This window comes from Schistocerca cancellata, chromosome 2 (genome assembly GCF_023864275.1).
Source record: "Schistocerca cancellata isolate TAMUIC-IGC-003103 chromosome 2, iqSchCanc2.1, whole genome shotgun sequence".
Taxonomy (NCBI): domain Eukaryota; kingdom Metazoa; phylum Arthropoda; class Insecta; order Orthoptera; family Acrididae; genus Schistocerca; species Schistocerca cancellata.
In genome coordinates, this window is record NC_064627.1 from 663,116,684 (window position 1) to 663,134,380 (window position 17,697).

Genomic DNA, 17,697 nt, shown 5'->3' on the forward strand with positions numbered 1-17,697 from the left:
ATATTTTCGTACTCAAGCAATGCTATAAATTTACCTTGAACAAGTTTTGGTTAATGTTGTCAGTTAAATTGGGGTGTTATGCATAAATTTGGCTTATCACTACCCATGGTAATCTGTGTTCAACTTGGCAGTTTGATTGATGTTGCCAGGTAACATGAAGCTATACGTGACAGCATGGTCCAAATGATGAATCCATCAGAGCTTTAAGGTCGGTCATAATAAATTATCATCATCAAATACAGCTGTTTGGAATTAATTATGAAATACAGAGAATAAACAATTATTCTGTTAAACGAAAATTATAAGCAGAACTAGTCATGGCCGTTTTAATGGCACCACCGAAGTTTTATCTAAATTGACTTAGAGAAGCTACAGGCTAATTAAACAAAAATGACTGGGCAGAAATTTGAACTCCATAACTGCCAAAAATGCAAATTTTTCTTAATCTTATTTTATTTTTTCCCTTCCCCTCCTTCTGCTTCTTGTTCTTTTTATGAATATAGTGGATTTGAGTCCAAAAGCCTTGCATTCCAAGATATAAACCTAGGTTCATTCATTTTCTATGGAAGAAAGATTACAAAAATGAAACCAATGGAAAAAGGTTATCCGGGACAGCTTCAGTAATTAGAAAATTTTATAGAAAAAATATGAAAAATATTTTGTTACACAAAATCAACAAAGTCTCTCTCTTTATATACATTCACTTCATAAGTATGCATGTACATAATAAACAGTGTGACTTTGCACAAACAAAAATAAAGTTATTCACTTTTGGCAACTCTCATTCACCTCTAAGGTTCCATTCTTTGTGACATAACAGTTATAAGGACTAGCACAGCACAAGGTGCAGAATAATTGCCATTCAACTCTTAACAGTAATAACCAATAACAATCAGTCTCTCAGTTGACACTGCTATTTTAAAGAGTCAGTACACATAAACACGATTTTTAGAAGACTTCTAAAAAGTTTACTTATAATATCTCTTCTTCTGATATCTTATTTTTATGTTTGAATATTTACATTCAAAAACATTTATCTATGCAGTACCAAAAATCATCACGTGAGGCTTTGTGACACTTCACACACTGAATAAAGGAAAACTTTTAGAAAAATAAAGATTTTTTTCACTATGAGCAGGATTTTGTCATCTTCCTGGTGCCCACAATGGGTTGCATGCAGCCTTCCCAATGTGAATAGCAGTGACACAAAACCAGTGGCCTATAGCTACTGTCAGTTCAAACAAGAAGAAATAATAAATACTATGAGTTCACAATTTTTGATCACTGCTGCAAAGTGCAATAACACAACTGCACTTTACAAAGCCACAACTCTGCAGATCAACATCATATGAACTAGAGTTATTACTTCTGCAAAAATATTGACAGAATATTCCAAAGATGTGCCATACCACTTAAAAGTTTAATTTTAAAAAATCTGGGATCCCACGTACAGAAGTGTTTTGTATGTAACCACTTCTATGGACAGTATTCAGATAAGAAAATGAAGAGCAATAACTTTTGCCTCATGGAGGCACAGGTCACGTCTGTGGGGGTAAAGTAGTTTGTGGTGGTTCTGTCGTTTTACTGTCACTTATGTTGATAGACACACTGGTGCTATCTGACACCACCTGTTGTTGCTGCTTCTGTTGGTCTTGTTGCTTCTGCTGTTGTTTCTGTTGTTGTTGTTGTTGTTGTTGTTGCTGCTGCTGCTGCTGCTGCTGCTCCCACGCAGCAGAGGCAGGTGCAGGCAGAGGCTCCACTTTACTTAAACGCTCACTAAGAGCCTTTAGTGCTATTTGCCTGCAAAACATAAAACATCATGAATTTAGTTTCTTAGGACACCCCCCCCCCCCCAAAAAAAAGTCTCTCTCTCTCTCTCTCTCTCTCTCACACACACACACACACACACACACACACACACACACACACACACAACATCACCCCAAGATACACATTTCTTACTAGCAATACTATCATAAATAATTTATCTAATTGGCAGAGGGGGGGTGGAAAGTTTTGATTTTTCACACATTTTTAAATATGCTTCTTCACAAAAATTAAATAAAAAGGAAAAAAAATTATCACCTAATACTGCCGACTAGTATTTTTAAAACTTTCTGATAAGTTTTCAATACAACAACCACAGGATGCCTCGCCTGTTGGGCCAGTGGCCGATTCTCCGGCAAGGTCCCGACAGTCACAGAGGGCGGGCCTATTAGTTATAGGGAGCTCCAACGTTAGGCGGGTTATGGAGCCCCTCAGGAAAATAGCGGGTAGGTCGGGGAAGAATGCCAGTGTGCACTCGGTGTGCTTGCCGGGGGGTCTCGTCCGTAATGTGGAGGAGGCCCTTCCGGCAGCTATTGAACGCACTGGGTGTGACCGGCTGCAGATAGTAGCACATGTCGGAACGAATGACGCCTGCTGCTTGGGTTCTGAGGCCATCCTTGGTTCCTTCCGGCGGCTGGCTGATTTGGTGAAGACAACCAGCATCGCACGCGGAGTGCAAGCTGAGCTTAATATCTGCAGCATAGTGCCCAGAGTCGATCGCGGTCCTCTGGTTTGGAGCCGTGTGGAGGGTCTAAACCAGAGGCTCAGACGACTCTGCGACTATAATGGTTGCAAATTCATCGACTTCCGTTATTGGGTGGAGAACTGTAGGGCCCCCCTAGACAGGTCAGGCATGCACTACACATCGGAAGCAGCTACTAGGGTAGCAGAGTACGTGTGGCGTGCACACGGGGGTTTTTTAGGTTAGAGGGACCCCCCCCTTGGGCGAAACGATAAAATACCTGACGGCTTACCAGAGAGGACATTATCATCGTTGATAAAGAATGTCCGTCCTCAGAGACCAAAAACAGGAAAAGTTAACGTAATATTGGTAAACTGCAGGAGTATCCAGGGCAAGGTTCCTGAATTAGTATCTCTTATTGAAGGAAATAGTGCGCATATAGTATTAGGAACGGAAAGTTGGTTAAAACCGGAAGTGAACAGTAACGAAATCCTAGACACAGAATGGAATATATACCGCAAGGATAGGATAAACGCCAATGGTGGAGGAGTATTTATAGCAGTAAAGAATTCAATAATATCCAGTGAAGTTATTAGCGAATGCAAATGTGAAATAATCTGGGTTAAGCTAAGTATCAAAGGTGGGTCAGATATGATAGTCGGATGCTTCTATAGACCACCTGCATCAGCAACCGTAGTAGTTGAGCGCCTCAGAGAGAACCTGCAGAACGTCGTGAAGAAGTTTCGTGATCATACTATTGTAATAGGGGGAGACTTCAATCTACCAGGTATAGAATGGGATAGTCACACAATCAGAACTGGAGCCAGGGACAGAGACTCTTGCGACATTATCCTGACTGCCTTGTCCGAGAATTACTTCGAGCAGATAGTTAGAGAACCAACTCGTGAAGCTAACGTTTTAGACCTCATAGCAACAAATAGACCGGAACTTTTCGACTCCGTGAATGTAGAAGAGGGTATCAGTGATCATAAGTCAGTGGTTGCATCAATGACTACAAGTGTAATAAGAAATGCCAAGAAAGGAAGGAAAATATATTTGCTTAACAAGAGTGATAGGGCACAAATCGCAGAATATCTGAGTGACCACCATCAAACGTTCATTTCTGAGGAAGAGGATGTGGAACAAAAATGGAAAAAATTCAGAAACATCGTCCAGTACGCCTTAGATAAGTTCGTACCGACAAAGGTCCAAAGCGAGGGGAAAGATCCACCGTGGTATAACAATCATGTACGAAAGGTACTACGGAAACAAAGAAAGCTTCATCATAGGTTTAAGAGTAGTCGAATCATAGCTGATAAGGAAAAGCTGAACGAAGAGAAAAAGAGCGTAAAGAGAGCAATGAGAGAAGCATTCAACGAATTCGAACATAAAACATTGGCAAACAATCTAAACAAGAACCCTAAAAAGTTTTGGTCATATGTAAAATCGGTAAGCGGATCTAAATCCCCTATTCAGTCACTCGTTGACCACGATGGCACCGAAACAGAGGACGACCGAAGAAAGGCAGAAATACTGAATTCAGTGTTCCGAAACTGTTTCACTGCGGAAAATCGTAACACGGTCCCCGACTTCAGCCGTCGCACAGACGCCAAAATGGAAAATATTGAAATAAACGATATCGGAATTGAAAAACAACTGCTATCACTTAGTAGCGGAAAAGCATCCGGACCAGACGAGATACCCTTAAGATTCTACAGTGATTATGCTAAAGAACTTGCCCCCTTTCTATCAGCAATTTATCGTAGATCGCTGGAAGAACGTAAAGTACCTAGCGACTGGAAGAAAGCGCAGGTCGTTCCCATTTTCAAGAAGGGTCATAAATCAGATGCGAATAATTATAGGCCTATTTCGCTTACGTCAATCTGTTGTAGAATAATGGAACATGTTTTGTGTTCTCGTATTATGACGTTCTTAGATAATACAAATCTCCTTCATCATAACCAACATGGATTCCGCAAACAGAGATCATGTGAAACTCAGCTCGCCCTATTTGCCCAAGAAATTCACAGTGCCGTAGACACTGGCGAGCAGATTGATGCCGTATTCCTGGACTTCAGGAAGGCATTTGATACGGTTCCGCACTTACGTTTAGTGAAAAAAATACGAGCTTACGGAATATCGGACCAGGTTTGTGATTGGATTCAGGATTTCCTAGAAGAAAGAACACAACATGTCATTCTTAATGGTTCAAAATCTGCAGATGTAGAGGTAATTTCGGGAGTACCGCAAGGAAGCGTGATAGGACCTTTATTGTTTACAATATACATAAATGACTTAGTTGACAACATCGGTAGCTCCGTGAGGCTATTTGCAGATGACACGGTTGTCTACAAGAAAGTAGCAACATCAGAAGACTCGTACGTACTCCAGGAAGACCTGCAGAGGATTAATGCATGGTGCGACAGCTGGCAGCTTTCCCTAAACGTAGATAAATGTAATATAATGCGCACACATAGGGACAGAAATCCATTCCAGTATGATTATGCCATAGGTGGTAAATCATTGGAAGCGGTAACGACCGTAAAATACTTAGGAGTTACTATCCGGAGCGATCTGAAGTGGAATGATCACATAAAACAAATAGTGGGAAAAGCAGGCGCCAGGTTGAGATTCATAGGAAGAATTCTAAGAAAATGTGACTCATCGACGAAAGAAGTAGCTTACAAAACGCTTGTTCGTCCGATTCTTGAGTATTGCTCATCAGTATGGGACCCTTACCAGGTTGGATTAATAGAAGAGATAGACATGATCCAGCGAAAAGCAGCGCGATTCGTCATGGGGACATTTAGTAAGCGCGAGAGCGTTACGGAGATGCTGAACAAGCTCCAGTGGCGGACACTTCAAGAAAGGCGTTACGCAATACGGAGAGGTTTATTATCGAAATTACGAGAGAGCACATTCCGGGAAGAGATGGGCAACATATTACTACCGCCCACATATATCTCGCGTAATGATCACAACGAAAAGATCCGAGAAATTAGAGCAAATACGGAGACTTACAAGCAGTCGTTCTTCCCACGCACAATTCGTGAATGGAACAGGGAAGGGGGGATCAGATAGTGGTACAATAAGTACCCTCAGCCACACACCGTAAGGTGGCTCGCGGAGTATAGATGTAGATGTAGATGTAGATTTATTAAAACATAGTATACAAAAATTCTTTGTGAGAAAACACGGGAGTTCAAAAAAGGAAATCACAAAATAATTTATATTTGTTTTGACAAAAGGTACATATGAACTTACATATAAAAATTATTACCAATGGGAATATTTTGTAATTTGGCTAATCATTTCAGTTGCCTGAATTTTGATACTATTGAGGAAAAGTAGAAATAATATGGAATAGATGACACAGTTGATCAATTTTCACCGTATCTAGCTGATGGCAAGCAATTTCATTTCTATTATACAGTAACAAACAGCCTGATTTTGTACTAATTTGGCACAGTTTGAAAAAGGGAAACAGTATCCATGTTTCATGACTGCTAATGGGTGTCCAATTGACTGGATTTTAAGGGATGTACAGAAATTTAAATAAAGAAATAAAAATACAAGGCTGTATTAAATGCATAATGCGAAAGGCCTCTGAAATGACTTCATTTGCACCATCCCACACTATAACATTTATTGGTTATGTGAAAACGTAACTTGGATATTTCTTAACATGTTTGCCCTAAGATCTGTCATTTACAGGAAACAACCATGATGGCAAAATGTTCAAAATATAATTTCTCAGTTAAACACTGCCTAATTAAAGTTTAAGAACAGATTTGTTCCTTTTGTCTTAGACAGACCATACACTCAGGTATTGCAAGGCAGTGGAAGGTTGTATAGGAGGAGATACGGGCTAGCATAACTGGGACAGTCTACATATTTAAAACAAAATGTGGCAATAACATGATAAATTAATGATATTATCTTTATTATTATTGCAGCTATCCCAAAAGATAAAAAACGTTTTTGGACATTTCTTTAGACATAACGGATCATAAGAATAAAAACAAGAACATTCTCTGGAGAAGATTCTCAGTGCAAAAGAGCATTTTGAAACAAAGTTCTCAGTTTCATAGGAATAAAAACTATGAAGCATATTCTCTGATCACAGAGTACTATCTCACTACCTCCCCTCCACCTTGATTAAGTTCTCAGGAAAGAGGTTAAATATCTGACATCTCTGGTTCTCAGTTTGTTTTTGTTTGTGTTCCAGAGAGAGAGAGAAGCTGAGAAAAGTTTATTGCATTATTTCTGTACCGAAATGGAAGATTTATAATTAGCCTTTGTGAATACTGTAAAAGATTATTCTTCTGTTATTAGCAAATCACAAACTCCAGCCTCAAGGAAGGAAAATGCAGATAGTATAAAGGAAATTCGACACCATTACAGGGCAAATTTTGGGAAAGGAATTTCAGATGAGCAGATAATGAAAAAACTTCACAATATGATTTAAGAAAGTGTAAGACATGTAAGTAAGATGAAGAACATTGAGATCATTCTAAAAAGGTGAGAACATATGTCTTTGAAATTTTTAGATGGGGATAAATGCAACCTATGATCGGCAAAATACCTGGTAAATACCATTCTCTCCATTTTTTATGTTCTTAACATTTTGAAATTGTGAATTAGTAAAACATTTGTTTTTTTATTCTGTGAAACTGAAACAATTTTTGGAAAAATCTGTCTGATATTAGACCACTTTTCTGTAAAATTATCACAGTGTGGCATGCATAAAATTGGACAAACCTCTCACACATTTTCGTATAAACTGTCTTGCTACATATACTCACTTCAAAAAAGTGAGTCGTGACACACTCTAGGATTACTGCTTTTTAATTTGTTTTAGAAGCTTCTGCCGTAGGAGGTTCCACCTGTGCTAGTGTCTCTTCCTCGGGGGCTAGTTCAGAGTTCACCGATTCGAACTGTATTACCTTGAGCACAAGCAATTTTACAACAAATACAAATTGTAATAGAAACCCCCCATATCTACTGGGTCCAGAAATAACAATACCTCATACTCACCCATCCTGGGGCCTGACAGAGTGCCAAAATGACATAGATTAAGCATGGAGACAGATGAGACTATGAATTTTTCTAATGCCGAATGTCCTGAAGAGGAAGCAGCAGAAATTGTTAAGATAAAGATAGACTGAATTTTGTGATGTCACAGTATAACACTGTCTTTTGTTAATTAATAATTTTTTTTAATTGAATGTTCATTTACAATCTTCATGTTCCTAATGCCATATCCTCTTAAAGAAATGATTCAGTATAAATTTCCTTTCAGTGAAATAATAAGAGTAACACGTCCCAATCTGAAAAGTTAAAGGTTAAAAAATGTGTGCAATCATTTACTGTAGTATATGACAAATACACTCCTGGAAATTGAAATAAGAACACCGTGAATTCATTGTCCCAGGAAGGGGAAACTTTATTGACACATTCCTGGGGTCAGATACATCACATTATCAGACTGACAGAACCACAGGCACATAGACACAGGCAACAGAGCATGCACAATGTCGGCACTAGTACAGTGTATATCCACCTTTCGCAGCAATGCAGGCTGCTATTCTCCCATGGAGACGATCGTAGAGATGCTGGATGTAGTCCTGTGGAACGGCTTGCCATGCCATTTTCACCTGGCGCCTCAGTTGGACCAGCAGACCGCGTGAGACGACGCTTCATCCAGTCCCAAACATGCTCAATGGGGGACAGATCCGGAGATCTTGCTGGCCAGGGTAATTGACTTACACCTTCTAGAGCACGTCGGGTGGCACGGGATACATGCGGACGTGCATTGTCCTGTTGGAACAGCAAGTTCCCTTGCCGGTCTAGGAATGGTAGAACGATGGGTTCGATGACGGTTTGGATGTACTGTGCACTATTCAGTGTCCCCTCGACGATCACCAGTGGTGTACGGCCAGTGTAGGAGATCGCTCCCCACACCATGATGCCGGGTGTTGGCCCTGTGTGCCTCGGTCGTATGCAGTCCTGATTGTGGCGCTCACCTGCACGGCGCCAAACACGCATACGACCATCATTGGCACCAAGGCAGAAGCGACTCTCATCGCTGAAGACGACACGTCTCCATTCGTCCCTCCATTCACGCCTGTCGCGACACCACTGGAGGCGGGCTGCACGATGTTGGGGCGTGAGCGGAAGACGGCCTAACGGTGTGCGGGACCGTAGCCCAGCTTCATGGAGACGGTTGCGAATGGTCCTCGCCGATACCCCAGGAGCAACAGTGTCCCTAATTTGCTGGGAAGTGGCGGTGCGGTCCCCTACGGCACTGCGTAGGATCCTACAGTCTTGGCATGCATCCGTGCGTCGCTGCGCTCCGGTCCCAGGTCGACGGGCACGTGCGCCTTCCGCCGACCACTGGCGACAACATCGATGTACTGTGGAGACCTCACGCCCCACGTGTTGAGCAATTCGACAGTACGTCCACCCGGCCTCCCGCATGCCCACTATACGCCCTCGCTCAAAGTCCGTCAACTGCACATACGGTTCACGTCCACGCTGTCGCGGCATGCTACCAGTGTTAAAGACTGCGATGGAGCTCCGTATGCCACGGCAAACTGGTTGACACTGACGGCGGCGGTGCACAAATGCTGCGCAGCTAGCGCCATTCGACGGCCAACACCGCGGTTCCTGGTGTGTCCGCTGTGCCGTGCGTGTGATCATTGCTTGTACAGCCCTCTCGCAGTGTCCGGAGCAAGTATGGTGGGTCTGACACACCAGTGTCAATGTGTTCTTTTTTCCATTTCCAGGAGTGTACCTTCACTACAGCCTTGAAACAGTTATTAGGTAAAAGTAAAATAGATGAGAGCGGAGGAAGAAAAACACAAAATTTCATTTTGTGATGTGACAGCAGAGCACTACTTTTTATTTTCATCAAAATGGTATTTCATTATAACTGAAGAAGTAAAAATTGTAAAATTACAAAAAAATGCAAGTTAGTTTATTTATAAAATATTAGGAACAAACCCACACATTACAGTTGATATATTACATTTTAACAATTTCCCATCTCCTGTTTGTACTAGGTATACATATGTCTGCTGGTTCCTCTTCTCCCAATGCTGGAAGATTATAGTCATTATCACTAGATGCCTCGAAATCCTCATATCCTATTTGTTTTGCTAGATTGTACAAAATGAAACAGGCTATGATCACACTAGGGTTTTCGTTTGGGCAAGCCTTACTTTGTCTTGCAGAATTCGGAAATATCTTTTCTCCTATCCCAAGCATCATTCGATTATCAACCTTTCCTTACAGCAAAGTCAGCTGTATGTCCTCTTATCAGGTATTTCGGGATTTCGGAACGTTGTCATTAACCATGGTGCAATGCTATTTCCTTGATCTTCAAAAATTAAAGCACTGCACTGGTTCTCTTATAATATAGAGCATGCATCTGAGTTTCTCCATATCCTAGCATCATGTACAGACGCAGGCCATGAAGCATCAAAACTAGTGAAATTTTATTTTAATCACATGTTGTTTGCACATTTACAGAAGGAAAGCCCTTTTGATTAATATATATGTCTCCATGTGCAGCAGGTACAATCGAGGAATCCCAATGCACAACTAAACCGATATCCAGACAGCCACAAACTTTTGCTGTTTCTAGTTCATTTATGTTTCTCAGAAGTCAGATCCACAACAGTGCTTTTTCTGGTAACCTGTAGAAAAAACATACGAAAATGTCAGTGACACGACTGCCTGGTATATTCCTAAATCTTCTTCTGCACCACTAAACAGTGCAAAAATGTTTCCATTTTACATATTTGGGAAAGGGCGCTGCCTCTTCTTTCTTGATTTTCAGTAAGAAAATTATTTGCCAGCCAAATAAGGTTTTCACTGTTAAATTTATATAAACTTCTACTGTTTCTTTCTTCTGTGTTTTTCCATGCTATGTGAATCTTTTTTTTTTACTTTCAAGCACCATACATTCCGCCATTTTCACTAAAAGCACTTGGTAAAACTTAACCACAACAGAACATACTCCACTCAAAGTAAGCTACAAAGCTCTCTTCAAAAAAACTGAGAATGTTCCCATCTTGTGAGACACGTCTCTGGTTTTATTCACACAATATCGGAAAAAGTTCTTTGTTTTGAGCAACATCCCCCACCCTTTAATTCATACTGCGAATATTCTTGGATTAAGTATATTCTCCAACTTGCTATAATCATGTGAACCTGATAACATTCTCCGAAATTCAAAGTATGAAGTATATTCTCCGTTTTATTCATACAACCTAATAAGATTTTACCAGACATATTGGATTAAGAAAATACGTGGGACAGAAAACCACAGGAATGCCAATAAAAAAAATAAATCTTCATCACCATGAAATAAATAGGATTAAACATAAATAATTACAATCCTGCACAAATCTATATGCAAACAAATGAAAATAAATAATGTACAGTTAATGAGGGGGGGGAGGGGGACTGAAGGGGGTGGGAAGTGAATCTCCAACAGTGCACATTGTTTAACTCAATTCATTATTTTGGAGGTATCGAAGAAGATCGTAAAATGTACATACAACAACTGATGTACACATTGACATTATTCTATGGGGGGAGAAACTAATATTATTCAAAACTTCCCTTCCTTCACAAACAAATTTCCATGCCTGCTTAGGATTCAACCATTTTTCCTTATATTTCTTGTTACTGCAACTGTGCTGTTCATTACTGACTGAGATAATACACAACAGTTCTATCCTTGGATTTATTGAATTTCTAGGGGGTAGGACTTTCATAATTTATAACATTTACCTGCGTCTTTCCATATCCTGTGGGTCAATGCCAGGCAAGCTAATAGTGATACCTGCAGGAGCAGACATATCATACCGCCGTACCATTCGCCTGCATATTCCCATACGCACAAGAAATCCATGCACAGTGTTGCTCAGAACTGCAATGGGTGGTTGCAGTACATTTGGGAAGAAACTGCAAAAAGAGATACAAAGCATTAAACACAATCATTATATATACAGGGTGATTCACGAAGATATGCAAATATTTTAATATGTTATTCCACAAGAAAAACCAAAGAAAATAGTTGATATAAACATTGGTCTGCAACTGTTTAGTTACAGAGTTACTGCTAATAAAAGATTTTGCCTGAAATTTAGCAACTTCGCTAATATGAAGCCATTGCAAAACTGTACAAGGTTAAAGTAAAGCACAATTTCCATTTATTTTGTTGTTATTGGTCTGCTGAATCTAATAAAACATATCCCAAATGTGTGTCTGCAGTAGTTTTCCAGAACATCCAGAGAAGCAAAGATTATTATACAAATAAATTTGTGTAATTTCCATTAAGAATGGAGAAACATTTATGTCATTGTTGGCAACCATTAGTGAGTTGTTTCAGTCATTTCCTAACCTTGAAACGAGTTAGTTTTGTTTACGAGGGCAAAGTTAATACACATGAGGCATTACTTGCTCGCATTATGAATGCAATAGACGAAATTAAGAACACAATCTGTTCATACATGTGCAGCTAAATGCATTGAACTTGGTGGAGACATTTTTGAAGATTTATTGTGAACATATTGTGAAATTGTACATACACTGTACAACTTCCTTAATACTGAGCTTTGTTTTTTCCGGTTTAACATAAATTCACGTGTGCTATGGTATTAATAAAAGCATATTATCTGACACATTCAAACAGTTTCTGTTAACATTATTAGCATCATTTTTCCAAAATTAAATTCTCTACAACTTCTGTTGAAAACTTTATGCAATTGTTTGGAATTTAGAAAAAATTGGGCCAAGTAGTTAATAAGTTTTTATTAACCATAACTCCGTAACTAAACATTTGCAGACCTGTGTTTATATGAACTTTTCTCTTTAGTTTCGCTTGTAGAATCACATATTAAATTATTTGCATATCTTTGTGAATCACCCTGTATGTATTTCCACTACATGGGTAGCAATAAATAGTACCAGTACTGTCATAAGTTAGTAACTTTTTGGAGAAATAATTGCACATCTATGGCAAACTGGAATCACATGGAGGCCACTGTTAGTAAAATCTGGGGAATTTAGATACAAAGAGATATGCATTAAGTGCAATATTCCACTGCAGTACAATAAATGCCACTGGCACACAACACTGGTGTTTTAGGAACCACAAAAAAACAAAAGTTAGAAATTATAACATGAACTGAATAGACAAAGCAATGAGTAGATACAATTCAACTAATGTACAAGGTGTCCCAGGAGGAATGGAATTCAACTAATATACATGGTTTCCCACAAGGAATGGTCAATATTCAGTGATATATCAAGAATGCTTATTTGAAGCAAAAAACTTCAAAACTTCATATGGATATATGCCCTACTCTGAATGGTTTTCAAGAAAGAGCACATATTCTGTACATTTGTTTTCGGCTAGTGTTATGCACATGTGTGTCTCACACACTCAGCCACTATGATCTTTCCTTCTAGCCCATCCTAAATTTGTTTGTTGGACGTCTTGAGACCATGTCTTTGGCCACACGAACTGCAATGTACGTCCAGCATGACGAAGCCCCTCCAAATTTTACCTGACGTGTGAGGGAACATCTCAACTGCACTTACAATTATTGCTGGAATTGTAGTGATAGTACAATTAACTGCTCACAAAGATTGCCATACCTTATGCCATTAGATTTTTGTTTATGGGGTTGGATGAAGTCAGATGTGTACAAATGAAAGGTGAATACATAAGGTGAATTGTTTGGTCGCATCATGGACATTGCCGCCCTCTTTAGGGAATGTGCAGAGGCACTCAGGCAAGGAACATAACATGTTCTTTGAAGTGCGCACAAATGCACTGAACCTGATGGTAGAACACTCAAACATTTATTGTGAGCTGTACAACAACTGTAATGTAAAATGTATGATGATCCTTAGAGGTGAATGCCTTTAAAATTAATATTTTTCAAATGACACTTTGCATAATACATGTTGTAAAGTTTATTAATTGTTGTACATGTGTGAACTTACATTTAATAATGCAGAAAATAAATAAAAATGTACATTAAACGTGTTCTATCTCAGAAACCACTCAAAATAGGGTGTATGTAAATGTGTTCTATCACATAAACCACTCAGAATACAGTGTATGTCCACATGAAGTTTTTTGCTTCAAATGATTGTTCCAGTCATATCCCTCAATACAACCATTTCTCATGAGACACCCTGTATAGCACTCATCTGATAAACCCCTACTCATCACAACAGTAGGAAGTAAATGCAAGATCTGGTAAGAGCATGAGAGTAGGGATGTCAGACACTACGAGCAATAAGTAAGGTCTGTATACATTGCAGATGTCAGTTCAGCATGTCACAATCTCAACTTAGTCCTACTTACTGAAAAATTTAAGACTGCATGAAGTGTTCCATGAGAAGAATTGTTGGTAATATATTGCTACTAGTGACTAACAAAAAAACAATACATAAGCTGACATAAAACATTTTAACTAGAACTGAAGGACATTTTACATACTTGAAACTGTGACAGTGGCCAAACTGATCACAGTGTCAGAGCTATTTTAAGAAATTATTAATTGCAACAAAAAAACTGTTTGTGAAAATAACACACAAACTGAAACTCAACATTTTTCATTAGTAACTATCATTTTTATTTGTGACTGGATTCTTTATGGTATAAGGAGTCACATCTGTCAGTTGTCTTGTTCCTGAATTTTGGCACATTGCTCTGCTGTTAATGTTTTTACTCGCTGTTCAGATGCTGCAAAAACTGCTTAAGGCTGATAATGTTCCTTTAGCTGACCCTTACAGAATTTGTGCATTTATTATGGAAAAATCAAATGCATGGTACAACATTTGTAGATCTACTGACCAATCCAAGAAAGCTGCTTTACCATATATTCTCTAGCTATCTGGTCCAGTGTATCCATTCCATATTTCATTTTATTGTAATATTTAATGGCTTTTGGAAAACACTGAGAACAAGAACATTTTTATATTTCTTGCCTTAATAACCAGACAAGGCTGTATTTCAACGTGTCATAATACTAGTTTCATACAATGGTGCTTTTTATATTATTCTCTTTTCTTGGATTGTTCACTGTAACCAGTTGGCTTAACCCCTGCTCTTAAATATTCTGGTCATCAGATGTAATGATTTGGAAAAATATTATCTGTGGTTACATTCCTTCCGATTCTAATGCACCATAAGTTCCGTGACACGTTATTCAAAAAGGGCTTATTTCTCTGACTGATGTTCATTCTTTCCCAGCTGCATGTATATTTGATGTGCGCATTCACCGCTAACAGAATTTAAATGTCAAATTTATCTCATGTTGTTGGAAAAGAACTGTTCATAATGTGTGATGTTTTGATCCACCCGGTAAAGTGGGGAACAATCTTCAACAAACCGATTAGAAACTTCTGATACAAGAAAATTGTCTGATACTAAAGTCTAAAAATTTCATATTCTCTTTAAATCTGTCTCTTGATGTTTTGCAAAAGAAATGTGATCCCAAGTTTTCTGACCAATTCCCATGAGCCAAGAAAGCCTCCGGCATACAAAACTGCAATTTATGCTTCTAGCTCACAAAGAGAAACATACTATTTGTTGTTTCCAAGTTGTCTATGACATCCTGTCTCTACACACATTTTTAAACGTTTTTGCATTATGTCACCTACAAACTATCAGCAGTGTAAAGTTTTATGTTTCCCTCCACAAGTGATGTTTGTCCTTCAGACTGGTGTAAAACATTTCTTTTATAGTCTTACAGTTGCATTCAAGACAATACGAACCTCCAACTCTGTCCTGTCTTTTCTGAATGGAACATAAAGCTGGTGAGGGTAACTGAAACCTCTCTCGCCTTCTTTGTCTCCCTCTGCTGGTTAGAATATCTTCTCTTTCTGAATGGATATGCTGGTTTTAACGATAATGTTTGTCTTGGTGCAGTAACATTCATTGGTGTAACTTCTCCAGACACCTTGGAACAAGGCAGGTCAATGTTTTACTCCACCCCCCCCCCCCCCCCTTTATGACGTGCACAGAACAAAAATCTTGAAAATTAACTCAAGGCTTTATTATCCATGCCCTTCCTTTTGTTAACTGGAACTAACTAGTGTAATCAATTTCCCTAGAACCTGTGCTAATTACAAATATCAGTAATATAAATATTTGTTATGATTTTCACATGTAAACATGTACCTGATAGCCAACTTTCTGATAATTTAGATGGAAAAGCCATGTAAAGGACAGCAGCATTTATACAGCTAATGTTGAAAATATGTTAGCAACTTCTAGTCTTATTTAGTTTCAGAGTAATTAGCATTCATACCTAAAACATTGTTGCTGAAATAGAACATTGTATTTTGGCAAACTAGGCAGCATAATTCAATAGTAAATACTGTTTTGAGCGAATTTAGACTTTCTCTGTGAATCTCGATGATGATGTCTTCTCAGGTTATCAGTCAAGTCAAGGCATCATTCAGCGGCAACATTTCAAGAAGTTTCCTACTTCTTATCTTCAAGTGAAGTCTTCACAGATTATCAGCCGGGTCAAGGCACGTTCTGCAGCAACGTTTGAACAAGTTTCATACTTGTTATCTTCAGGTGAAGTCACTTTGCCTGAAGACGACAAATGGGAAACTCGTTGAAACATTGCCACAGAACAATGCCTTGACTTGGCTGATAATCCAAGAAGACTTCATCAATTAGTGTTTTATCTAAAGGTTCACATTCAGAAGAATCTTCCTCCACTGTTCAATTCGAGAACATAAATATTTAATTAAAATATATAAAAAGCCAGTGAACAACAATAGATAAATGTAGTTCTAATTATTATGATTTTATAAAAGAGAGACTGTTGGAGGCCTTTTTAGTCAGTATGCAGAAGGTCATGAAATTTGCAAGACCTATGTCCATCTTTAAGGGAAAATGTATTGCAGACAACTTAGCACAAACTACAATGACTACTGTGTATTAAGTTTTATCTAAATTTCACATCGAGATCATTCTGCAATTTAGTGATTGTTTTCAATGAATTACTGGACAGGGAGTATGTAATTATTATTATGGACTGTGCTAGACTTCAACAATGCTCAACGTGATAACAAGATCAGAATATGAACAGTGTTATCTCAAATAGTTGCTTACTGTTTGCATTGTTCATTGTATTAATATGACAGCTAGATTTTAAGGACAGCGATTTGAGAACTTTATTCAATGACTGGCTTAAAAATTTGTTTGCCACACATTAACTTTTGTGTCACTTCAGTGTTCGGTTACTGCACTCTAACAATCACATTATAGGACATCAACTGAGTGCGGTATGTGGCTAACCAATTATCTGTGCATCATAATAATTACTGACAAACCATAGGTTATTCAACATCAGAGTGCAGTTAAGTGTCTGAACCGTAAACCTGAGGTAAACCATAGCATTCGAAATAGCTTACTTCTGGCAATTTTCAGCCAGATTTGACTGAGGCAAAGCCAATGAAGGCATGTTAGCACATGTAAATAAGTTTATACTTCAACATCACAACTATATTCATTTGATTCAGTACTGGTTGGTACATAACCTGAGACCACCCTTAGTGCAATCAGATTTCAGATAGCAATCTCCCTGCCCCCCCCCCCCCCCCCTCTTCTTCCATCGCCTAACTAAACTTTAAAATGAAAAAGAATTTTCTTTGAATGCTTATTTTTTAAATGACAAAAGATATATGATATTTCATTCAGATGTTTCATTAAATCATGAACTAATGAATCAATGAGACAACTGGTTCTGTTTGTTTTTAACATATTCTTCTCAGAAAAAGGAAGTTAGCTATCCATATTGAGGGTAGCCAGTTGTTACACAACATGTTTCCTCTGCATCACTCCTCTCCCCAGCAACCCACAGTCTACAACTCCATTTAAAATCAACCAAATTAAAAAGAAAACCTTAGGCTTATTGTTTGTTAATTACTAGATTGCTGGACTACTTACTTCGGACTGGCAAAAACTGGAAGACTTCAGGCTATCAATAGTCCTACAGGGAAAAGGTGATATGACAGAATGCTCACAGTATCAACCAATTCGACTGCTCTGTCAAACCATGAAGATCTTTGAGTGGCTTATAGACACCAGGCTCCGCACAACTGTTTCTATCACCCCGAATCAATGTGGGTTTATCAAA

The 17,697-nt window shown here is 38.7% G+C and overlaps 1 protein-coding gene across 1 annotated transcript in view; it reads right to left on the minus strand.

Annotated features, from left to right (window-relative positions):
• Nucleotides 1–616: 616 nt before the first annotated feature.
• The window catches only part of LOC126162356 (transmembrane protein 115), a 42,489-nt gene continuing 25,408 nt past the window's right edge, over nucleotides 617–17,697 (minus strand). The window contains exons 2-3 of the mRNA XM_049918810.1: nucleotides 11,312–11,485; nucleotides 617–1,800 (exon numbers count right to left, since the gene is read on the minus strand). Coding sequence (XP_049774767.1) covers nucleotides 1,539–1,800; nucleotides 11,312–11,485 — 436 coding nt within the window. The 3' untranslated portion in view covers nucleotides 617–1,538. The remainder of the gene's footprint in view (nucleotides 1,801–11,311; nucleotides 11,486–17,697) is intronic.